The 25,623-nt window shown below is 36.3% G+C and overlaps 1 protein-coding gene across 2 annotated transcripts in view; it reads left to right on the plus strand.

The window, feature by feature from the left end:
* The window catches only part of DLG2 (discs large MAGUK scaffold protein 2), a 730,880-nt gene that overhangs the window by 445,837 nt on the left and 259,420 nt on the right, over positions 1-25,623 (plus strand). For both annotated transcript variants that reach the window (XM_042839962.1, XM_042840043.1), the window contains 3 exons: positions 3,464-3,608; positions 6,369-6,510; positions 22,799-22,954. In XM_042839962.1, the coding sequence (XP_042695896.1) occupies positions 3,464-3,608; positions 6,369-6,510; positions 22,799-22,954 (443 nt within the window). The remainder of the gene's footprint in view (positions 1-3,463; positions 3,609-6,368; positions 6,511-22,798; positions 22,955-25,623) is intronic.

Here is a 25,623-nt window from a genome sequence, read left to right on the forward strand (position 1 = left end):
TAATCCCCTGATTCACAAAGACGATCAAGATGCTCTTCATTTTGTGTTGTGACAGCTGTGCATGCCAGTTGCTTTCTGTTCAGATTCCAGCAGTTAAGTAACTATTTTAGGAGTCCTTGGAGTTATACATAGTTAATTAACCCAAGCAGATTTACCTCCTTAGAACAGATGATTGAGCTTCAGCTTTGGTGCCCTCAACATGTGCTGGGGGATCTGGCAGAGGTGATTACCTAACCACTTTTGGTGGATGGGTGACGTGCCTGAAGACTGGAGAATAGCCAGTGCTGCTCCAGTGACCTTCCAGCGTTGCTCCAAAAAGCAGCAAAAACCAACTGGTTGTGAGGTCTCTATGGAGGTATTCAAGACTTGGCTGAACCAGTTTGTGTGACCTATTGTAGAGTACCTGCTTTCTACTACTAAAAGAGGGATTGATCTTGACAGTCTCTTGCAGTCCATTCGAACCCCCATAATTCAATGATTCTGTGATTGAAAAACCATTGTTTTCACAGGTGTTTAAATCATGGTGAGTTTTAAAAAAAGGTCATCAGTATTTCTAGATTTACAGCTGCCAAGCTGTATTTGCTGGCCAGCATTCACAGAATCACAGAATTGTAGGGGTTGGAAGGGACCTCCAGAGATCATCGAGTCCAACCCCCCTGCCAAAGCAGGTTCCCTACAGCAGGTCGCACAGGTAGGCATCCAGGCAGGTCTTGAACATCTCCAGAGAAGGAGACTCCACCACCTCCCTGGGTAGCCTGTTCCAGTGCTCCGTCACCCTCACCGTAAAGAAGTTCTTGCGCACATTTGTCACTCAGGATTTGCTCCAGAAAACCCACTTTCTGAACCCAAAGTGGAATATTACACTAAAGCAAACATTACCACTGACAAGTTGAAGATCACCTCATTGTCTCATTCGTTGAGTGAATCAGTCTTCTTATTCTGAATACATACAGGAGTGGAACAGTTTCCCTTTAAAGAAAATGAATTAAGACATACTTATTCCTCCAGAGATCTTATTCAGCTATCAGCTTATGCTCTTGTGAATGAAATTATTTTTTAAATTGTCTGTACAGCCTTTTGGGGAATTTTAAGCTTTTCCCTTCAGCTGCTGCTTAATGCCTTTATTTTCCAATATTAATCTAGGAAAACTTCCAAATAATTGTTGCTTGTGTTTACACTTCATTGCCTTCATTATGCCATTCAGGAGAGAAAAAGAAAAATAGAAAAAAGGAAAAAAAACCAAACCAGTCTTTATTTCTCTTTGGCAACATTTTGTACTTATTTCTCCCATCACTTCTTTGATTGAACTTCTAAGTATTTTAATTTCCTTTATCCTGTATTATTTATTTCTCTTGTTATTTTCCTGTTATATCAACATGCCTCCTTATATCATTCCTCCTGTTTGCAGAAACTGCTTTCCAGATTTCTTTTTTTACGCAGTGCTATGACATTTTATGTAGGGTTCTATTAGTTTAGTATAGTTTTGTTTTGTTTTCTCTAAGAACATCGTTTATTTAAACAGAAGTATAGTGGTAGTCGATTTAGGATGAAACCCAACAGGTTGCTCAGAGGCTTTATAGAGTCTCCTTCTTGGAGATCTTCCAAAGCCACCTGGACGTGGTGCTGGGCACCCTGCTTGGAGTGTCCCTGCAAGCACAGGGACTGGACCAGATGGACATAGAAGTCCCTTCCAAACTCATTCTGTCTGTGATTCAGTAGTAAAATACAGACAGTGAGGGAAGGAGGGATGGTAAAGAATAACTATATAATGGTATTAACAGAAGTGTGAATTTTCAATATTAGAGATGGTTTTGAAATACAGCAGTAAGAGAGGCTATTTTTCAGTCACTTCTGCTTCCTACTAGTCTAGTATTTAAAATATATTTATTAAAAGTGCATATGTATGTTAATACTGTTTCTGAAATTAAAAAAAAAAAAAGATAAATTTATATAAGGTAGGGATCATACTTCTATTTGAAAAGAAGACCTGCCAAAATACAGCATACAGTGTCAGGAGCTCTCTTGTGAGCATTAGATTGTATCATTGCTCTTCATGTCAAGTTGTTATAATAAGCCTGTCACTGCCTGTTTCAATCAACCTTAAAAGCAAGTCTCAGAATTATGCAAGGATCAAAATTTAAACAGAATCCTTGCATTTAGCAATAATATCTGAGAGCAGTCGTTTTCTATTGCTGTTGATATCATCTGAATATGAACAGTCCTCCAATGCTTCATAAAAACTGGATTTCTTTCCAGTTACCAATTACCAGTTAATACCTTGGCCAGTACCTTGGTGTAACAGCCAAGTTTCCTATAATTTACTGAAAATAAATTCCCTAGAAAGTATATTGCCTTATGTGATTTAGTGCTGTACTTTGTCACACTGTAGTTGAGGAGCTTCTTCTGCCATCATGCATAAAGTTTACAAGGAATCCTTGTAATAACTGTAAAAGTTGAAGGATGGTGCTTTAAATCACCGTCAAATGTTTCATGTTTAATATTCACCTTGGAATGTAGCCTTTTCTTCTGCCTTACACCAGACATCTGAAAGCTGTATCTACATTATTCTTTACCTCTTTCCTCTGTCCTGTGACTACTTTATTCAGGTTGTATACTTTTTTGGTACAGGGATCATTTAATATTCTGTTCATAGGAGCACACCTATTGTTGACATGAGTAGATGTAGTGGGTTTACATGTGAATAATTTGTATACCATTCTACAGTAAACCGCTTCTGACACTTTGCTTTGAATTTCCTTTTTCTGGCAGTAAAGCATAAATAGTCAAGACTTACTGCCTCCATCCCTCTCTAATCTGTAATCCTGTCCTTTTATCATTGAGCATTATTCTTCTTGGACAGAGCACAGAACCAGTACTTCATCCTCTTTTTTTTTCAGCATCTTTCTCCTGTGTTTCCAGAAAACTGATTAACTGCTTTCTTCTTTTTTTTTTTTTTTTTTCATTTCCTGCGCCTCATAGAAATCCCCTCCTTCTTTTATATTACTTTCTCTCATATTATTTCAATTGCCAATGTTATGGATGAAAAGATTTTGAGGTCTTAAGTATATTAGAGGTCCTAGCTATGTATTCTGTGTGATAGTTTTGGACAGATGAGCTTGGTAGGTCAAATAATATAGGCAGTTTGTATAAATGATGTGATGTTATTAGAATATTTCAAAATATAGTTTTGTGCTAATGATGATACTGGCAGCAGAATCACAAAGGACTTAACTCCTAACAAGACCATCTAAGCCCATTATGTTTCTGTGGTACTCTCAAAAAGACTTCATCAGTATTTGAATATGCATGTGCTAAGAAAACTTTATTTTCTATTCTGCTGTAATACTATTACGATAATCTTCAGTGCTCCTTGAGTTTTTCTAACACTGGGAAAACTGCAAGAGAGTGTCATTATTTTGTCCATTGCCGCGTCCTAACTCACCTGTCTGATTTCTCCTTTAAGGTAAACAATTATAGTTTAGAAGAAGTTACCCATGAAGAGGCAGTAGCGATACTGAAGAACACATCAGATGTAGTGTATCTAAAAGTTGGAAAGCCCACCACCATTTACATGACCGATCCTTATGGCCCACCAGACATTACTCACTGTAAGTGACTGTTGCATTTCATTTTCTGTAAGAGATCAGTTCATCAGGTGATTGTGGTTTTTTCATAGCTTGTTTAATGTATCCTATTAAAGGTTATGAAACAGCTTGGAGGACTACAAAAAATGAAACGTTTACTGCTACTTATGTATGCTATGCTTACGAAATACTGTAAATACTGCAGCTCAACTGAAGTATATTTGCAGCAAAAGTAGAAGCGTACATAATGTATTGCTGTGCGGACTCAAATAAGCCATTGTCCAAGGGATCAGATTAGTCTGTTACTCTTGTGACAATTACAGTAAAAAATACATGTAAGTGTATTTCGAAATGTGATTGGATTTGTAGACAGGCATCCTCTGTCCAATGAAAAATCAGTATAAACAGCAAAATATCCAAACAAACTTAGTGCAAAGCTTGAGAAAAATGAATAGATATTTGCCTGAAATATTTAGGCATGAAAGGCATATTTAGGCATTTTTCATTTCAGAATGAAAAATCACTTCTCTATCTGCATAAATCTGCCTTTTTTTCCATGTATATCCACTTCCTAGCTTCCTGTTCCACTTTGCATCATTGTCAGTCTGTCCATTAACTTTATATATGTTCAACAAATGCTCCTTTACAGAAGACTTTGTCACTGCATTAAATGTTTTCAGTTGTATGAAGTTCTCTTAGTCGTTTAGTTATTAGTAAAGCCCAGTGAAGGATTTTATTGGAGATATAGACTATTCTATTTTAAAACAACCTGTTTTTACTCTACATGTGATATCTATGCACTGAAAATCATCTACACTGGCATGTGGTGTCCAGTAGAAAGAAATGTGAGCTTGTCAGGATTCCCTGAGATGACCAAGTGCAAGGGTGGGCTTCTGTGAATCCCTATCAGTACGCACCCTCTTAAGGCATACCTCCTAGACAATATGTTTTTTGTAGCTGTAAGCAGATAACAGTGATTAGAATCTTCAGTCTCTGGATTTACTCACTTTTCCTATGTCTTCCAGTCCAAGTGTGCAATACTCCTATCTGATCTTTATCTCTTGCTATTATCTCTTAATAATTCAAATTTTTCCTTTAGATTGGTTGTAGGCTCTCCTGGGAAGTTGCCCCTAGTTATTTTGGGTTTTGATAACCTATTGCTGAATTTAGGTTCAGTTCTTTTAGGCCTCCTTCTGGCAGTCTTCTTGATGTTCCCACACTGAGACATTCACATTCCCTTCTCATTCATGAATATAATCTTAATGTTCCAGTTGCAGCTCCCTATACTTACAGTGTCAGTCTATCCATATTGTTACTGAATCTCCCTTCCTTCATTTAATTGTTCACTAAAAACTGATTGCCTTGGATTCTACTACCAACCAGCAGGGACTAGCTGCTCCTCCTAACAACTGTGTGGTAGTTTAATTTTTGAAAAGAGCTTTAGCAACTGATCTGTACAAGTTTTGAGCTTCTGCCAATAACACTAGGAGCACTTGTGGCCAGGAAGCCAGCAGCTGGGAAAGGTAGATTTTCTCAATAAAAGCCAGATATTAACTTTCTCCGCTCATTTGCAGAGCATTGCTACTATGAAATGAAGTAGTCAAGGGGAAAGATAATATCCGTAATCCTCCTTATTCAAACTGCTCCATAAAAATAACAGGGAAGGTTTTGTAACGTGCACATCAGGTGGTATATTCAACTGTGCTGAGGATAACTATTTACTTAGCAAATGTTACAACAGATGGCAATTATGGTTGTTCAGTAGTAGTTTGGTCTGGATCTTAACAAAGCACGACAAGTAAAACAACTAAATGTCTCCATCCAACCTCCTGCTCTATAATACTTCCTAAAATAATAATTTGGGTGTTCTAAAAGGGTGTGTTTATTATGTCAGATTATAGATCAGCAGAGTATGAGAAGACAGACACAGTTCCAGAGAGGGAGCAAAGGTTGAAAAGATTTGCAGTAGCCCATCCCAGGCTGTTGGTGCATAGAGATTCATTTATCCATGGGGAACTTTTCATTATATCCACGTGTTCAGAGTATTTCAGAATCAGTAATGGCCTGTCCCTGTACAGATATTTTGCTTTGAAGCATTCTGTAACTGAATGTCTGAAAGAAAGACTTAAAGACTAGAAGGACTTCTTTTAATGAGATTAGTTGTAGCTCATCTTTGTTTTTCCTACTTGTCATCTCCTTTTCTAATTATATTAACTATATATTTGATTACAGCTGTTGCTAGTAACTTGAGAACTGCAAAAAGCAAGCAAATAACAAAATCCAAATATGCAAGATAGAGCCATACACAATCATGTAATTATCAAAATTTTTCATTAATTTGTATGTGATTTGTATCATATTTCTATTTTATATACAAATTTACCATATTGTAAATAATATCATCTGTATTGGTATTGAAATTTCAATTATATTAGGAAATGCTGAACCTTTAGTAAATCACAAATTTAAATCTCCACCATAAATAATTCTTGTCAACCATAAAATTCCTAATCTCATCCTGCATTTTATTCTTAGTGTTTTATTCCCACTTCTATGTATGGGAGCCAAAATGATGTGTGTTCTTAATCTTGTTCTGAATGAAAATACATTTCCTTCTTCCAGTCTGTTCTGATCAAAGAAATTATTTGTTTGCAGTCTCACAATCTATTCTTTCTTATTCAGAACCCTCTGGAGAATCAATTCCTGCAAAATGAGCCACATTATTGTTATTATTACTTGCTATTATCAACAGTGGCTAACTAGAAATGCTTATTCTTACAACAGCTTATTCTCCACCAATGGAAAATCATATACTCTCTTCTGGAAACAACGGCACTTTAGAGTACAAGGCGTCTCTGGCCCCTATCTCACCTGGAAGATACTCACCCATTCCAAAGCACATGCTTGTGGAGGATGACTACACCAGGTCAGATGCTTTTCTTTTTTTTGTTTGCTTTCATGGCAATTATAATGAATATAGGTAAACCATGATTATAAACTCAGTGCATCTCCCATGGCATATAAGATGTAGCTGTTTTCACCCATGTTCAAGGGTAGATGAATTAAAACTGCTACAGTTACAGAGAAACTAAGGGGAAGATCTCATAAATGCATGACCTGAAGTTCATGTTTCCTTGGTGCAGTCCTGCTCTAGTTCCTAAACAACACGGCAACATTAGAGCAGTGTTAGCACTGAGAAGAGCACTCTGGTTCTTAAGAATTAACTGTGATAGTTCCTTACTGGTGCAGCTGGGAGATCTCGGGATTGGTGACTCATCTAGCTCACTGCAGGTGTGGGTGGAGTGATGGTACATGTGTTTGTACCTGTCTGTGAGAGTACTCTCTGAACAGCCCGCTTGTTTAGTTCTCTGAAAGCAAGCTGAAATAGTCTGTAGTTGCTCTGCACACTCTGAAAGACAAATACCATGGAGAGTAAACAGTATGACGAAAGAAAGAAAAAGTAAACAATTTTTTGTCTGTAAATAGCTGTGAATAAATTAAGGTGTGAAACCAAAAAAAAGTCTCCTCCTAAACAATAGAAAATCACATTATGAAACAACTTTCTGTGGAAGTTAAAAGGAAAGGAGGTTAAAAGGAAACTCTATGGTGTGGCACTTGATTATGTTATGAAAGGAATTCTTTGATTATCAGCAAAATGACCATTGGAAATTGCTCCTAATCCTTCTTTTCTTTCTTTCTTTTCTTTTTTTTTTAACAAGTTAGCGGAATTTTATATATTTACTTGATTTCCAGCTAGAAAAGACACAGAGGAAAACGTTGGAAGAGTTCTTTTGAGTCTTGTGTTGTGTCACTAATAAGACCTCTTGTTTTTTTTTTTTAATGAGCACTACCATTCACTTAGAAGACAACATTGTTAGGTTTGTGAAATAAGCCTTCATCATAATGTCAAGTACCAAAGGAAATGGCAAATTTAATTTTTTTTCTGCACTTCAGTATTTAGAAATTTATTGTGTTTAAAGCTAAAAGGCAGGGTGTTTCTGGTTATGTAATCTGGTCTACTGTGTAGACCAAGGAATCTTAGCCTCTTATGCATTCGCTTCATAATTTGCTAATTTGCCTTCCTTATTTCTTATTGCATACGATTAAGATCTCAAGCTGCTTAGCTTGTTGGATCAGACAGATTCAGAGTTAATCATGATGGAGTTTTTAATCAGGTCATAAATTTATGGAAACCACACCTTGCTTCCCTGTTGGGTAAAAGAACTTCTGCTTCGTTTTGATTGAGGATGCAAAAACAATATTGCTTTTATTCAATTTATTCAAGAAATGTGAGACTTTCTGTTAGAATGATTTTTCTCCAAAGTATTCCAAGAAGTTACATTTTTCACTTAAGACTTAAAACTTTGGTTTCATTAAATTGTCAATCAAGGCTTTGCCTGAGTATTGACCTCATAATTCCTAAAATGTCTATATCTGGGAATACTAATATAGTATCTGGGTTACAATGATGAAGGCTTACTTCTGTAATGAGACATCAGTGCCACTAAGATTGACTGTTCATTAAGTTTAAAAGCAGCAAAAAAAAATGCAATCTTGAAAGAAGATAAGGGTTTAAAAAACAAAAGCAAAAAATCACAGACAATAGAGGAAGTAAATCTGAAGAAAAGAGAAAAGCTGTCCTCAAAATGAAAGGATCATTTAAACAGCTACAAAAACTGTAAGGTGATGGATAATTATCATTAAAAGTCCTTTGTTTCTGTTCCTTGTAGCTGATTTTAACTTTTTAATTGTTTCTACTAAAAAGAAAAAGAAAAGGGAGAAAGGAAGAAGGAGATACAGTATAAGAAAAGACAATGACAGTCCATTAGTTAGACAGGCATCCAGCAGAGAGCAGACCTTCTCTAACAAGCATGTAAGATATATATTGAAATTAATTAGTGTGCCTTTTTGGTCTGCTTTGGAAGACAGATGTCTTCCTATTCCATTTATTTTTTTATTATACAAGTTAACTTTTTTGTTTTAAGCCCTGACAGTAAAACAATTTTCACTGAGGTATTCACGCCAGCCACCTTCATTCTGTGGGTTTTTGGGGGAAAAAAAAACCGATGCTTAGCAAAACAGGATATATTATGAATATTCCTCTCCAGTATTCTTCCTGTCTAGAATTCCAGACAGGAGAGGCTGGCTGCACATGTGTCAATTCCGTGGCAGGCAGGTGACACTGGCAGAAATAAAGACATCAAATAATACGAGCAGACACTAAAATGCAACAGAGCAAATCAAATACAGATCTCATAGTTCTAAGCAAGATCTTATTTCAGCTACAGAAGAGACTATAATGAACTTAAATGTATAAGTGAGAATAGTTTATGTGCTACACCGATGCTCAGGATACAAAAGCACAAAGACAAAATGAATACTGTGATATATTTTAAGAAAAATGTCACTTCTTGCTGCTAGATTTCCTCACTGAACACAAATCAGATGCACTGAAAGATACCTGAACAAGAGCCAGGAGACCAGGTTTCTTCTCTAACTTCTATGACCAAGAAACTGTGACCTTCAGAATGAGCCTTGAATGAGGCTGAGGCAATTATTTTTTAAATAATGTCTGTGTAGCTGATTATTGCATATCAATTCAAGTGTTTAACTATTGAAAATGCCACTTAATACTCATTGCAATCTTCATAGCTATAAACAGGGAGTAGAGATTGCACTCTCCCTATGCAATACCTTGGGATTTGCTGACGAATGTGCCTTTAAAATGGGAAGATATTTCGAAAGTCTTTGTTGCTGACCATTTTAAAAAAGACTTAAAATCTTTTGGGAAGTTAATTATCATATTGATAATTCTACTAAACCCTATAGATCCCTTGATTGCAACATTTATAATTAGGTTTCTTCACATAATTTTTTATAATTAAGATGATTGCCAACTACTGCAGTGCTATCTATTGAAACTACCTGGTTCTTACTATAATAGGTTCTCAGGAGTAATTTACATGGTGATCACATAAGGAAATTTATTACCCATGCAATCATAGTATGGCAACACTTCTGGCAGATTTTCATTTGTGCCAGCTAAAAATATTTGGAACAGTAATTTCAATATAAGAGACATTTGCAATCTCATTGTACGTATGATAAAGCTGATGACAAGCTTTCACTAAAGTTACTTGCTGTAATTAATCTATTGGTAAAGATGAAATAGTTGAACATTTACCATAATTTGTCCACTTTCTTTTGCTTTTCCTTTTCGTTGGATTTTTTTTTTTTTTTAATGCATTTTATTCATGTTTTGGTTTTTTTTTGGTTATTTTTTTTTTTTTTTTTTTTTTTCCAAAAAACTATGTGTTTCTGGTGATAAAAATTGTATCCTTTTGGCCTAATAATTTGCATCAGAAAAAAATGCAGTATATCCTTTACTTAATTGGTTTTAATTGAATTATTTAATGCGAGCGCAAAGCACAGAAAAGTACCAAATCATCTTCAGCCATAAGTTTTAATGAAACTGAATGTCATTTTTAAATTACTGGGCTTTTGTAAGTTGTGTATGGATTAGCCCAGAATGCTGTCTGTGAAGGGCATAATTTTCTTCTACTTTTTTTTTGTTGTTGAATTCATTTTAAATTCACTGGGGAATGGAAGCATTGCTTTCCACTGTTGGTTTTTTTTTTTAAATTGTTGCATTTTGAACTTGAAATAAAATAGCAACATTTCAGGTTAATAGAATGTGGTATTTACCTGTGTAGTACAAAAATATAATAGTTTCTGGTAAGACTGAAGTGTTGTGCAGGCAGTTTGGGACATTCCTTGATTGTGTTTGCTGACAATTTCCTAATGATCCTTGGTGGAATAAAGAAGCATAATTCTCTGCTTGACTTGCTTCTCATGAAGAGGGGAGAATTGGTCTAAAATGTAATAGTAGCTGGGATCATAAGTTGGTTGATTTCATGATTCAAAGGAAGTCTGAAAAGGCAGCCAGCAAGTTATGACTGGAGTCTTCAGAAGAACTGTCTTCTTCATCTTTTTGGAAAACTGCTAAGCAATATTGCTTGGGATCCAGCCACAGAGATATACAGCCCATGAAAAATTGATGATTTCTAAATAAAACTTACTAGGAACTAAGGAAGAAATCATCCTGTTTGGCAGGAAGACAAAGAATTCAGCATAAGGCTTCCTAGGCTAAGCAAAGAGCTTCTGGGATATAGACAAGCTTTCCTTGCCTGCATAGTGATGAAATCAGAAAGCTGATGAGTTTGAGCTAAGTTTTACAATGGTCATAAAGAATAACAGAAAGTAATTCTGCAGGTGTGCTCATTTGAAAAATGAAGGTAAAATTTGATGGAGGGCAAAACTGACTGGGATGAGAATGTAATGGCAGACAATATAGAAAAAGCTTAAGTACATCATCATCATCTTTGCCAGGCACTGAAGGGACCAGGAAGAAATTTATCAAAAGCAAATCATGTACTTGACCAGACTGACTGCCTTTTCTGAGTAAGTGGCAAGTTGAATGGATGAGGATTGCTGTATGCAATGACTGTCCTGTACCAACCAGTGTCACAGTGTAGGGGGCTCCCTCAAGCAGGAATGGCTCTTTGTTGGGTGAAAATACAGCTGGCTTGAAAGGACAATGCCATAACTGACACAATGTGTATCAGATCTAATGTGGGGTGCATGGCAATACTTCTGTACCATTGGCTGCCTTGGGGCGTGGCTGCAAAGGTATTCCAGGCCTCTTCTCTAGGCAGATCAAAGCTGCAGAATACAGGGAACATATTTTAAAACTCCTCCAGCAGCCTTTCCTTTAAATGTGAGGAAATGCTGAGGAAATGTATTCAGTTAATCTGAAGCTGGAAAGAAAGTATGATTTGGAGAGCTTTGGAGTCCTTCTTGGTAGCTTTTTGTATGTCTCCTGGATTATGTGCTGCCGGCTTGCTCTTTAGCCTTCTCTCAGCACAGTATGAACAACATGCATGCAACAGCAAACTTTGCTAAGACTTTTGACACAATCTCTCACAGAACTCTCATTTGAAAGCTGCATTAAAAGATGGTTTTGGGCTGGGAACTGACTGAGCCAGTAGACTCAAAGGGTAGTGATTGTCATTTGACATCTGTCAGGCAGGAAATGATGAGCAGAGCACTCAGAATTCATTGGGCGTCTGTTGAGTATCTTCATCAGTGACCTAGATTCTGACGCAAAGTGCACCATCAGCAAATTTGTGGATGATAAATTAAGGTGGAGTTAACATGATGAATAGCAGAGCTGTATTCCAGAGAGATCGTGATAAAGCTCGAGGACTGGTCCATATTGACCTCATGAAGTTCAGTAAGAAGTCTGAAGTTCTACAGCTGGGGTGGAACAGCAGTGCACACTAATATGTGCTGTGCAACAAATACCTGAATTGCAACTGCACTGAAAATATCCTGGAGGTTGCAGCAGATGCCGGGCTAGACATGGACCAGAAGTGAACTCTCTCTTCCATGGATACTGAGCTACATTAAGAGAGAAACGGCCAGCAGGGAAAGACAAGTTATGTTGTTGAAGACTGACTAATTCCTGCTTTTCTGCTTAAGAAGGACATGGATAAACAGGAAAGAGTTCAACAGATTCTCAGAATTGTAAATCACATGGAAGTTACAGAGATGTTGAAAGAGATGTGGCTTGTTTAATGCTGTGAAGAAGAGAGTAATGGTCAGTCTAGAAATGCCTTACAACTACTCAGTGGCAAAGATGATGAAAAGAAACTTTAGTCAGAGGTATCAAGTAATGCAAAAAAGACCAAAGGCCACAAGTAATGGTTTTGCATGTTTCAATTTCAGTTTGAGAAGAAAAAAGAAAGACACCAGGCGGGTGGAGTAATGCTGGAGCTCATTGCTCAGAGTTGTGAAATATCATTCCTTTCAGATTAAGATTTCACTAGGTAGTGCCGTGGTTGGTCTGATCTATTGTTGACAGTAATCCTGCTTTAAGTGTGAGACTGGATGAGATGACCTACAGAGATTCTTTGTAACCAACTTTTCTGTGACATTGGGAAGAAAGAAGTGGTTAGTCTTTTCATTGTTATTATGGATTATTCACTACTAATAGAGCAGACTTACTCTTTAGCACGTCTGCCTTTCTAAATCGAGAAAAAAAATGAAATTACACTCTAAAAATCCCATAATTTTAGATGGTGATTTTTTCTGGCTTTTACAAACAACATGGGCAAAAGATGCATAAAATAAAGAACTAATGTGTATTTACTTCCTTTTTATTTCAGAAAATAGCAGGATCAAACTGTTGTACTTCAGTGGATAAAAAAAAAAATCACTTTAGCATTTAACTCTGGGTAGACCTTAAAAATTCCAGGATGGAAAAATTGTCTGAGTTATCTGATTTACTCTGGAAAGCATATTTGATTTCTTTTATATGCATCTTTGCGAAATAATGTTTTCTGGATGAGAAGGAGGTGCTGGGTATTGGGAGGAAGAAAATGGAGAACCATTAAGTCTAAGTCTCATGGGAAATTTTCCCTATATTGAAAATAGTTCCTTCACTGTTTCCTGGTTGCTTACATAAACCTGCTGGTTGAATTGAGGATATTTCATAGAAAAACCTTTAAAGTTGTATTTATGCACACATTTGACTGTTCAGGATTAAAACATAAAAAAAAAAAAAAAAAAAAAAAAAAAAAGCTTTTTGTGTTATAAAACTATCAACAATTTTTTAACAATGGTTTTGGTTTTTGATTAGTAGGGAAAAAGAGCTGCAGATTTGAGTAGTATTCTTTTGAGATATCGAGTGGGTTTGCTTAGATTATCCATTGACATAACTCTGCATTTTTTAAAAGGGTATATGTGCTGAAAGGAGTTAGCTGCATTTCTTTCTAGTTTTTTTTGAGGGAACAGAATTGAAGTTCATGTCTCCCAGATGAAAAAGAGCATTGACGTAAGTAGGGCTTTCAAATTGTGAATTTTACACCACGTTTTTGACTAGATGTTGTGATATGAGTGATGAATAAAAGTTGTGTAGAAGTATGCTGGCGCAGGTATATGAATGTGACATATATTACCAGCTCTGAACAATCGAATTACTGCGCCTCACCTAAACTCAGCTTGTCATCTGCCTTAAAGAGGATTACATATAGTAACGCGGGGAGATTGATAATTTTATTTATTCTTCCTATTAAATCATTTGTAGCTTTGGTAGGTTAGTTGTTCCAGCTAGTATTTTAATGCTTTTTTTCTTTTTTCTTTTTTCCTGAAGCTGGATTTGTTTATCTAGGGGTAGTAAAGGTGGCACATTTGTCTTGTTTTACAATCTAGTATAAATTGCAGCTGTTATTTGTAAAGAAAATTTAATTGACCTCTAGTGTTATCAAATTGAAATGTATATAATTTAAATCGTAACAGTTTCATTATTTAAGGACTTCAGGAAGAATTACATGGCTTAGCTGATGTTAAAAGTCATTATGATGTATTATGAATATTGTAATAGCCCATATGTAGCACAAGGCTGTTGAAATCTGCGAGATGATGAAGTTCAATCCACGCAGTATTTCTACTACATTTGTGAAAATCTATCTAAATGCCAATAAATTAAAGTCTTTGGAAAAAAAAAATGCAATTACACAGTAGAACTATTTCAGACTCTGTCCTCACACTGCAGTATTGCAAACCTTCTCATAACTTTGCAGTTCTGACTAGATTGTTTAAAAAAGCCAGCATGACTGAGCACATCATTATATGGCCAAAGCCTTATCTTTACTTATTTCATCAAGCTTTTTTGATGCATGCTTTGAATGCCCAGTCCTGTTAGATGAGAACTTTAGAAAGACTGGAGGAATGGAAGAGTGTTTTTGTCAAAGAATTACAGTGAGATTGAGTGTGAAAATGCATGAGAAATTGTCACTGTGAGAATGGAAGCCACCAGCAGAGAGGACATATTTGTTGGGCAACCAAAATTAAGACAAGGAAGGACATAACTGAGAAATGGAGGAAGAGATGTGAGGAAGCAATAGTGAAAAGTATCATGAAGAAAAGCAACCATGGATTTCAGTACTGCTGAACCAGCAGCTCCCTCAGACACAGACGTGGGACTTTTGGGATAATTGATAGCTGTACAAGAAGGCAGGGATAAGGAACAGAGGTAGAGGGCATATAGGAACGATTGCTAATAAGATGCTGGAGGGTCACATTAGGATCATCTCTCTCTATGATAGTGTTCGGAAACTCAAAATTTCTGGGGTTATATGACACATACATGATCCCTGAAGGCAGTCTGTTATATGCTCACAGTCGTTATTGCCTGTCCTGGAGGATGACAGCCTGCTGCTGCTTCCAGTTCCTCCACCTTTCGTGTGGTAGAGGTCTCATGCTCTCATTCTTCAATTCTTCAATTTACAGTTCTGCTGATGATCATATGGATTTCAAAATATGGTGTTCCATAGTAGCATGGAACTTTTCTTGGTAGCTTTTTATCAACCTTAGCAATTATAGAAAAATAAAATAATACTATTCAAATTATACATTAAATGTTCACTTATAAAAAAAGTACATGAAGATTACCTGTATAACATTAAATTGGACACTTGCTGAAATACAGTGCAACTGCACTTAGCTATACTACCATCAGCAGTGGGTACTTTTAGAACTCTGTCAAAAGCTTTTGAGAAAAACAAGTCACCATTCTATTTTTTAGTCCTATGTTGTATACACATCAACTACTTTACATTTCATCTATTCAGTACATACTTTATCTTAAAATAATTGTTAAATTTTAGAAATTAGTCACAATTTTCTGCTTAAGATTTTGTCTCACTGCCCCAAATTAATTTTAAATGATAACTTTTACTTTCAGATTTATTAATAATTAATGCTAAAGCTAATTTATTGCCGAGTCAGAAGATAATCCATTGTCTCTTGAGTAATCTGCACGTATTCATTGGGCCTGTCAAAGATTTCCAAGGAACAGGAGTTGACTTTCTAATAGTGTCGGTGAAATCTAATTAATCCTTAACTCTTAAAAATAAACAAATAAATAATTTAATAATTCAGAACTTCACTTACAGAATCATATAATCATTGAATCACCAAGGTTAAGAAAGGCCTCCAACATCATCCAATTCAATGATCTACCTACTACAACTATTTCCCACTAAACCACGTCCCTTAGTACAACATCTAAATTTTTCTTGAACACTTCTAGGGTCAGTGACTGCACCAGTTCCCTAGGCAGCTCTTTCCTGTGTCAGATCACTCTTTTTGAGAATAATTTTCTTCCTACTGTCCAACCTGGACCTTCCCTGGTGTGACTTAAGGCCAGTATTCAAGGTGTGGCCTCACCAGATCTGAATACAGAGGAGCAATCACTTCCCTGCTCCTGCTGGCAGCACTGTTTCTGATACAAGCCAGGATGCTGTTAGCCTTCTTGGCTACCTGGGCACACTGCTGGCTTATGGTTAGCTGAGCATCAATCAACACCCCCAGGTCTATTTCCTCCACACAGTGTTCCAGCCACTCTGCCCCAAGCCTGTAGCATTGCCTGGGGTTGTTGTGGCCAAATGTAGGACCCAGCACTTGGTCTTGTTGAACTTCATCCCATTGGCCTCAGCCCAGTGATCCATTCTGTCCAGATTCTCATGGAGATTTTTGAAATACGTAGTAGGATTGGCAGTTACAATACAGACAGAAAATGTGCATGATATTTAATAGTGCACAAAGAAGTTAAGTACAGAGTACATGTATCCATGGACAAAGACTTTTTAAAGTAGGTATTACCACTTAAGAAAGACACACGGGGATAATTGTAATTAATTCTGTGACAGTGTCATCTCAAAACTCAAGAACAGCCAATAACAATAAAAATAGTTACAACATCTGATAGGAAAGGAAGCAAGTAGTAAACCTAGTCTTTTTTGTGTGAGTCTGTGATGCATCCAATTATTGAATACTATATGGATTCAACTGGATATAGCTCCAGACAAAGTTGACAGAGAAATAAGCAATTCCAGTATAGGTGGAAAGATGTGAGGGAGAACTAGAGCAGAAATCTGTAAAAGTACCCATATGATGGAGAAGACAGCAGACACTTACTTCTACCTCAAAGGCAGGGAGTTTGCAATACATTGCCAAGTAAGCTTAAAACAGAGAAAAATAAATGATTTTGAAATGTTCCCATATGTTGTCAGTGTGTAACAGACTTACGATACACAGAGGTAGAGATTTTTTGGTATGTCATGTTTTATTTGCAAGACTCATTGCCACACGGTGTTGCTATGCTCAGGAATCTGCGTTTAAATACAGATAAGTGCACAAATTCACAGTGGAGAGGCTAACTAAATGCAGCTTGCTTGGCTTTTGCTTCGGGTCCCTAACTTGTTAATTTTCAGCAGCTGAGCAGGAAAGAGCTGTTCTTTACAGTCCCTATTTCCTAAATATCCCTGCAAAAGACTAGCTACTAGTGCAGACAGGCTGCAGTCTGGCATCTCACCATTCCTGGGTGAAGCATCCTTCTTTTCCATTACTGAAACAGAAAATCGTTACTGAGTTTTTATCAAATTAAGCAGTCATTTTGTTTCCTAAGTCCTAATGTGTAAGTCTAATGAGCGTAGAAGTAGGAGTAGAATATTAAAAGATCTAAATTATAGTGTTATATCTTCTTGTAGGCCATTCCACTCAAGAACATGATTACAGTGATTAAATTGTATTATAAAGCATATCAAGGCATCCTTACTTTTCATTGCAGTGTTGAAATATTGGTATGATATTAAGCATTTGTTTTGCAATTGCAAAAAAAAAGTGCAAAATTTAAGGCTCATGAACATAGCAGTTATTAATGAAGGAGCTGAGAAACCATTGGTTATGATCAGTCATGGGAGGTTCAGGTTCGATATCAGGAAAAGGTTCTTCACCAAGAAGTTGGTTGAGTACTGAAAAAAGAATTCAAGAAACACCTGGGCTCTCAGACGTACAGTCTGATTTCAGAGTGGTGTTGTGTGGAGCCAGGAGTTGGCCTTGGTGATCCTTGTGGGTCCATTCCAACTCGGGATATTCCATGATTCCATGATTCTGTGATTTTCTGATTATGAAAGTACTCCCAGAATCAACTGGACTAATGTCCTTCAGGTATTTTCTTCCAGCTCTTCGCACACATTGTCTGTCAGTTGAAATAAACTTGTTGTATGAGTATTTTGGTCTTATTCAAATTGCTAGGGTGTAACCTGTGAAAAAAACTCAACTCTTGGTTTTAAATAAACTGTTCTGAACAAGAAGGTGCATGGTTCTCCTAGAAGGTCATATGAATGAGAAACTTAAGAAATCAAAAGACACGTATATATGAGTTACTGCTCTGGAAGCCTTCATTTCTATTAAATTGCCTTTGATTTTTGTTTTATTGGTGATGTACTTTCAAAGACATCTCTTTTCACACTAAACACTAGAATGTGTTAGCAATAATAATATATTACTTGTTGTTACTGAACTTGAATGCAATTAAGAATTACTCCAGAGTAAAAAAAGATATTATTATTGAAGACTTGTAGCATTGTAAAACTTATTTTCTCTTGCATTCAATTTAGCATTTCCTGACTAGTTCTGCAGACACAGTATGCTGTGAGAGCTTTGCTGGTTGCTTTCCATATCATAAAAGGTTTTAAAATCCCAAAAGTGAACTGTTCACATTTAATGCGCTTCATGCTAGCAACTGAATCCTACCAAATAGGATTCTGCACTAAAGAAAAAAAGTTAAAATCCAGTTGAGCACCATGGATGTTGATGAGCACTGTTTTAGTAAGGACATTTTCTTTTAACGTCTGTTGTGCAGTAAAGCCAACCTGAAATAATAACACAATGATGTTACAAACAAGGAAAAACAAAGACTGCAAACAAATGGGAAGATTTTCTCTCCATACACAATCTTTTATGAAATAAATAAATAGATCCATTATCAGATCAAAATCAATCTGCTACCTCTCTGTTGCTGTTTGCTGTTCCACCAATTAGTCAAACCTTTCAGTAGAGATCTTACCTCATTGCAGCTATGCTCTACACTGATTAACAGTCCCAGCTTTCAAACTTTTGGGAGCAGAAAAGTAATTTATTGCTACCTGCTGTTCAAACTACCATTTAAAAGCTTACCTTGCGACATGGAGTAGCTTGATTCTCTAGTCAGTGAATTATCTGCACTGGCTCAAGAAAAGCTATGTTCCTGCTTATGTTTTCTGATGCTTTTCCTCTGTTGTTGTACACCTGATTCTCATACTAACTTAATTATTCCTGTCTGTGTAGAGCCAGTAGCTGTTGCTCTCATTTATCACAGAACTTACTTAGCTCACAGATAAAGACAGAGAACTGTAATATGTTTGTCCCTAACAAAAAAAAGAAAAGAAAAAAAAAATGCAGCTTAAGAGAAGAAAGGAAGCAGTTCTAAGATGTTACAGAAGCAGTTTTTTTCCACATAGACCCATATTTGAAAATCACTAAAAATAAACTATTAAATTTATCCAAAATTATTAACATTTACCCTATTTGACATTTTAAGAGTATGATTTATAAATATTATACAAAATTAAGATAATAGACAAAGTGCATTCTATAACACAGTTCTTTGTCCTTCTTCATGTTAAAAATAACAACGTTTCTTTAATATTCATTTTAAATAAAACAAACCTTCTGAAGCTGTACCTGCTGTATCTAGGGGTGATGCAATTGCAAATAAGCTGCTATGATTCAGTACTTAAAGAATACGTAGCCATCTTTTACATGTTTGTTATGGCATGGTAAATGACCTGCTGCCTGTATTTAAAACTCACTTGAGGAATGATAAAATCAGATCTCAGTATTTATGTTCAGCTTGGCTTTTCACTACTCTGCAAGAAAAGTTGAGATGATCTTGAGGTTTTTTTTCAGAATGGAACATCAGAAACAGTTTGTAAAGAGAAATCTTTTATGATCTCCTTATCCTATGCTTAGAGAGAAAAGTCTGTCTCTGTCATAGCTCTGGAAAAGAAGAAATGTGAGACAGGATTTACCAAGTGGGCTGATTCTATTGGACAGAAGTTCATTCTTCTCCTACCAGCTAGTGGAAATAGAAATGAGGAAATGCTACATTAGGAGAATCATTTAATGAAGCTGAGTGATCTTCTTAATTTTTGTTTTTGTGGTGGGGATTGTTGTCTTCCACAGTTGGCAGGCGCTCTGGAAGGTAAGTTCTAGTTTGCATAGGGAAGAAGGTAAAGTGTTAGGAGGAGATTTTAAGATACTCTGTTGCAGCAAGTATTACTTTGAAGGATTAATGGCCTAAATAAAACACAGTTTTCATGACTAGGACAGTCATCTGTCCTGTACATTTTAATCATTTTCTGCTTTTCTGCCATTTTCAACTTTGAGTTATTTTTTCTCTACTTAATTGACATTTGTGAATCAAACTGAGAGATAAAATAAGTTTATACTGCTCTGACCCAGACCTTTGATGCTGTGTACCGCTTATTTTCAAGCACTTGCTTTTCTTGCTTTTCCTTTTCTAATACAATGTTTAGCCAGAGTCCAACTCTGCAATTGGCAGAATTAGCATTCAGCAACCTATCTGTCTGGATGAAGTTATCTAAGGAACATGTTCAGTCCATGGTCTTAACGACAACAAAGGATGACATCTGATGGCAAGTAGATGGATGGTTATGACAATTTCTGTACAGTTACAGGCCTTTAAAATAAGGGCATTCGTATTTTGAATTAACTGATGCCTGGAATTCTGTTCCAAAGAAAGAATTAAAATGATAAGTTTGAATTCCTGTCCTTAACCACAAGAATTCTCTTCGGCCCAATTACAGATGGTCTGTTGTTAGCTATGTCACAGCGTCATTTGTGTTATAGCAACAAGGACTGGCAATGTCAGCACAGTCACTTTTGAAAGAATTGTTCCAATTTTTTGTTATCCTTCCATTCAGCAAGACTGAAAGGAGTGCAAAACACTAAATACTAAAAAACATTTTAAAATTTGCTGAGTTCCGAGATGATATTTGTTAGTGATGTGTGTTTATGTTTAAAGGAGAAATTTGATTTCAGTATCTAGATTGATGTGGAATGTTTCTCTCCATTTTGCTTCTGGAGGCAGTTTGTAACTGCTCGTTAATGTAGCAATCTCTTATATCTGTCCATCACTATGGCATGATTTGTGTCTAAGCACAAGCTTGGATGGTCACTCACTGTTGACTCAATTGTAGTTCTAGCATTCACAATATATTTAAAGGCCAGCAACACTCATGTCATCTGCCACTCAAAGATGAGTAACTTGTCTTTAGTAAGTAAGGAAGTTGTTTGTGGACTGGTTAGTGTCTTAAGACACAGAGAAATCTACAGGTTGTATTCTTCTTCCTGCACTGAGGCAATATTTCTTCAGTTTTCACAGTAGGTATAATTCATATTTGATATTTGTATTTGTTCTTTCTTTAATACATTGTCTAAAAACAAAAGAGTTTTTTGAGGGCATAAAAGGAAGTACTGGTCTAAAACAAAATAAATAATAGAAGTGTGGTCTTTTTTTTTTATTTCCTTTAGATTTTTGGTGTTGAAAAAAGCAATTGATTTAGTAGATAAATTATTAAATTCACACCTCTGAGGCAAGTGTAAAATAAACTGAGAAAAAATAGTTGCTGCTATAAGTATATTTTTAAAAGGGTTGTACTGTATGATTGACAGAATGCTTTATAACCAAATGAATTACAACTGTGCTATTTTGATAGTTGGTAACCTTGAATTGCTGATTTTTTAACTGTAAAGTTTTCCCTGGGAAAGTCGGGAACAGAGAATTCTCAAAACGTATGTCAGATTGCTATGAATAATTTTATTAGCATTTAGTGAGACCAGTTTTTCTGTAAAGCAGCTACTCCTTTTCCCCCAAAGGATGAAACCAGAAACTAACAACAAAGGAAAATTTGTTCTCTGTATCTGCCAGTGCATCCACAACTATAATAAATTTTGGTACTTGTGAAAGTCACAGCAAAACCACACCCAAATGAGGCACAGGAGAGCCAGAAGAACCGAAAGTTTCATTAACTGCTTGGCCTCTATGTGTTTTCAGGTTTGCGATTTTCATCTGGCTGATGCTGTATTGCTGTGATCAGAGACAGTGCCATATGCTGGATCTTCTGGCAGAAGCTAGGATATGACAGCAATTACATCTTGGCACTCTTTAGAGCAGAAACTTAGGAAATTATGAGTCAAGTTTCACTCTGCCAGTAGGCCCAGAGGTATCTGCTAGGGCCCACACAGTAGCTGGAGAAGTTGCATGGCAGAAAACGTATTAGATGGTGCATTTCTTCTGAAAGCTGCTGGTTGTCTCCTGTGGATCTCAACCTGGTACTACATTCCCTCTTCCCCTTTCCCCAGGGGCTCACTAGGAAATTCATGGTAAGTATTGCCTCGTCAAGCTGCTGGCCTCTAGACAGCAGAAGAGAAACAAAAAATGACCTCTCAGTATCAATTCTAGGACGTTAATCCTTGTATCTGACCTCACAGGCTGCTGTCCGTTTGGTTTGGAGCAGCAGAGTGAAATGGCTGTAGCTTTGTCATCGGGGTTACTTGTTTGAGATGCAGTGTGCATAATCACGTGTTGAAGGCTGAATCTGTAAAGAGAGCAAATGAAATTTGCTTAAAGTGAATTGATGGCCAGTGAGATGAATGGCTTACATACTTTGTTACCATCTCTACAGTGTTCTAGGATATGGCTCACCTTGACCACAGCTCTGCTGGTAAGCCTTCAGGATGCTGGGCAGGAGAATGGTATTTTGACAAATAATATGTAACTTCATTTTAAATTATTAGTGAAAAAGACCCCTTTTCAGGAAATAAGCATCATATTATCTTTTAAGTGGTAACATAAATAATGCATAAAGTTAATAAAATCACAGAAAGCTGTTAGATCAAAAAAGAAAAAAAGAAAAAAAAAAAACAGAAAGAAAGAAAGAAAGCAGAGCATTTGGGAAAAATTGGCACTGAACTTCAGAGATAAGGTATTCCCTTTCAGTACCACATTTCCCATAAACCACTTTCATGTCACACTTCTGTTGGGTCTGTATATGCAATTGCTCATATGCTGTAATATTGTTTCAATTCTGATGTTTCCTTTAACAGCACACTTTACTTGTCAAAAAAGCCCTACTGAAAGGATCTTGACAGATTTGCTGTGCATGCTTTTAAACTTATTGCTGTGTTTTCTTTATGTTCTCAGCCACTAATATGCACCTGATCTTTTGTCTCTGTATCACCAGGCCTCCTGAACCTGTTTACAGCACTGTGAACAAACTGTGTGATAAACCACCTTCTCCTAGGCACTATTCCCCTGTCGAGTGTGACAAAAACTTCCTTCTTACAGCTCCCTATCCCCACTACCACATAGGCCTGCTCCCTGACTCTGAGATCACCAGGTACTGCATGCGCTTCTTCCTCACCTCCTTCGTTAGAGTGCATGAACATCGCTAGGTTTATCTCATAGTTTGCACTTCACCATAGATCTTTTTCTACAGCTTGTGCTTATTTTTAACCACGCTTTCACATTTGCACCACTGGAAGATATATGCTACTTTGGTATATAATTTTGGTCATCCAAAATCCAGTGATGATTACAGGCAATGTTTTAATCCATTGGAATGGTGCTCTAAAATAGGCTCTGTCATATCTATCACATTTTACAACTTAATTCAGTATACATTGTTCTGTAATTATGTAAAATGACTAAGATTTCACTGAAAGCTGTAGTAATTTAGTTGGAATTCAATCATTTTGTTTCTGTGTTGTGCATAGTTTTTTTCACTATCTTTGGATTTATAGAATAGCTGCCTAAGCCTCTGAAAGAAAATGAGCACACACAAAAAAATAAAAAAATTAAAAAAATAAACAAACCCACCTCACCAAGTCATAGCTGAGAGTATATTTAAAATTTAGCAATCTATAGCCTAGCTGTGCTCTTAGAATACAGTGAGTAAAACCTACAATAATGAACATTTCCGTAATTGAAAAAAATGGAAGGCATTGCTATAAAATAGTCAGTGATTACCTTCAAGAAAAAGGTTTAAAAAAAAGTTAAGAAATAAATTACACTGTTCAAAACTATATGCTAGTATAACTTAGTGAGGTATTCTTCTGTAGCTTATTAAACTATTTACAAATAGGATCTAGGAGGCAAGAGTTAGGCACAAGTTTTCAAGTAGGTATTGTGGGCTTCCTTTGTCAGGATAATAAATGGAAAAAACCTTTTATATTCTGCAGCAGAAGAAAAAATAATTGTATTTGAAACTTTGATCATAGACATTTATCACAAATATATATATACATATATACTTTTCAAAGAGAAGAGAACCGTGGAAAGAAGAGAGCATAAGTTTGTAAGCGGAAAATAAAATGATAAATTAATGTAAGATATAATAACAGGAAAGAAACCTTGGAGATTAGAAAAACATCTGTGAAAGGCATTGCAGTACTATAAAATAGAAAGATAAATTAAAAAAAAAAAAACAAGACTTGCTAGTGACGAATGCAGCAGATGTGGTGGGACTTTACAGAAGCTGTTGGTTTCTTATGATGAAAACTGTGTGGCTTCTAGAATTTGTAAAATGCTTAATCACTGCACAAAGTGATTAGTCCAGCTGTTGAGACCAGTGCAAAAATAGTTGAAAAACATTCATAAGGACATCATTTTATAAAGGTGCTAAGCACTAATAGATCTGTCCACAATATCTGAATGTCTCTGCAGATACTATTGTGAAGGAAAATCAAAAAGTAGTAAAATGACCTCAGGTCTTTAGATACACAAGTAGTTTGTCTGCAATATCATAATGTTTCTGAGTGTTTAGAGACGGACAACAGAAGAAATCATTATAAAAGTATTCCTAATCAACAGCAGTCATTTTAAAAAGGAAAAAAAAAAACACCTGAACTCAAAAGCGGAACTAGTGGCTTCTAGGGGAATTTGCTACCATGTAAATGGAGTTTGTTAATCATAGACAAGTGCAATTCCTTGCCCAGTAAGTTATCTCTATAGTTAGGACTATCAGATCTATGGGGTTAGCATAGGGAAAAAAGTTTGTTAAAGGTTATCGCCTGCTGACCACCTACACCAATAATCAGGGAAGCCCTGGAGAGCAGAACTGGGCCATTTGTGTTGCTAGTAATTCTCTACATCCTTTTGTTTTAGTGTGTGATTGAACACTCACTTGGTCATCAGACATTTGATGATCTGACATCAGGACTTAAAAAACAGAGGTTTGTTCAACTGTCAGCTAACAGTTCTCCTTAATAACAAGGTTTTATTTCTCATCATTCCAGTTCAACATAAAATTAAGCCCTATTCCCTGTACATTTAACCACTTTCAGTATTCCAACAAAAACTGCAGAGAGATAACAAAAAGATGAGAAAAGACACAACTCATTGTTTAATGCTCTGCAATATGCTTTGCTACATGCTGTGACAGAGGCGACTGATTGCTATCATTTATTCTTCCTTCCCACTGTGCAATTACATCTAGATTGGAAATATGACCATTTTTGATATTCGCAAATGCTGTCATTTTTTCCCCTGGACTCTTTGAATGACCATGGAGGAAGCCGTTCTAAATATTTTTCACCAATATGCCTTTGGTGACGAAAGAGACAGCATTATGAGGTATACCATAATCCAATCTCCAAAACAGACTCAGTATTTACATTTGGATGCTGTATAATAGGGAAGTATTAAGCTCATTTTAAACTTAATAGAAGTGGCTATGTTTTAAAAGTGTTCATTGTGCACAGCCCTAAACTTCAGAAAAGTACTGTTGTCTTATGGGATGTGATGTGTTGAATCCATATAAAGACCTTCTTCTAAATCTGCAGCTGTGCTACCACTATGTCTATTGAAAACTGTTCTACCAAAGAAAATCCTCCAAATATCACCCAAGTATCTTGAAAGATCTGCATTTATCTACCTAAATCCACAAAGCCCTGTTTCTCCAGGTTATTTACTTTCTTGCTCTCCAGTCAAACGTGAAGAGTTCTTGGTCTTCTTGCAGGCTTCCTTGACATAGTTTTTCATTAGAATTTGTCAGCCCTAGGCTTGTAG

The sequence above is a fragment of the Centrocercus urophasianus genome, unplaced genomic scaffold, assembly GCF_019232065.1.
Source record: "Centrocercus urophasianus isolate 14NV4802_14NV808 unplaced genomic scaffold, USGS_Curo_1.0 seq_1, whole genome shotgun sequence".
NCBI lineage: Eukaryota > Metazoa > Chordata > Aves > Galliformes > Phasianidae > Centrocercus > Centrocercus urophasianus.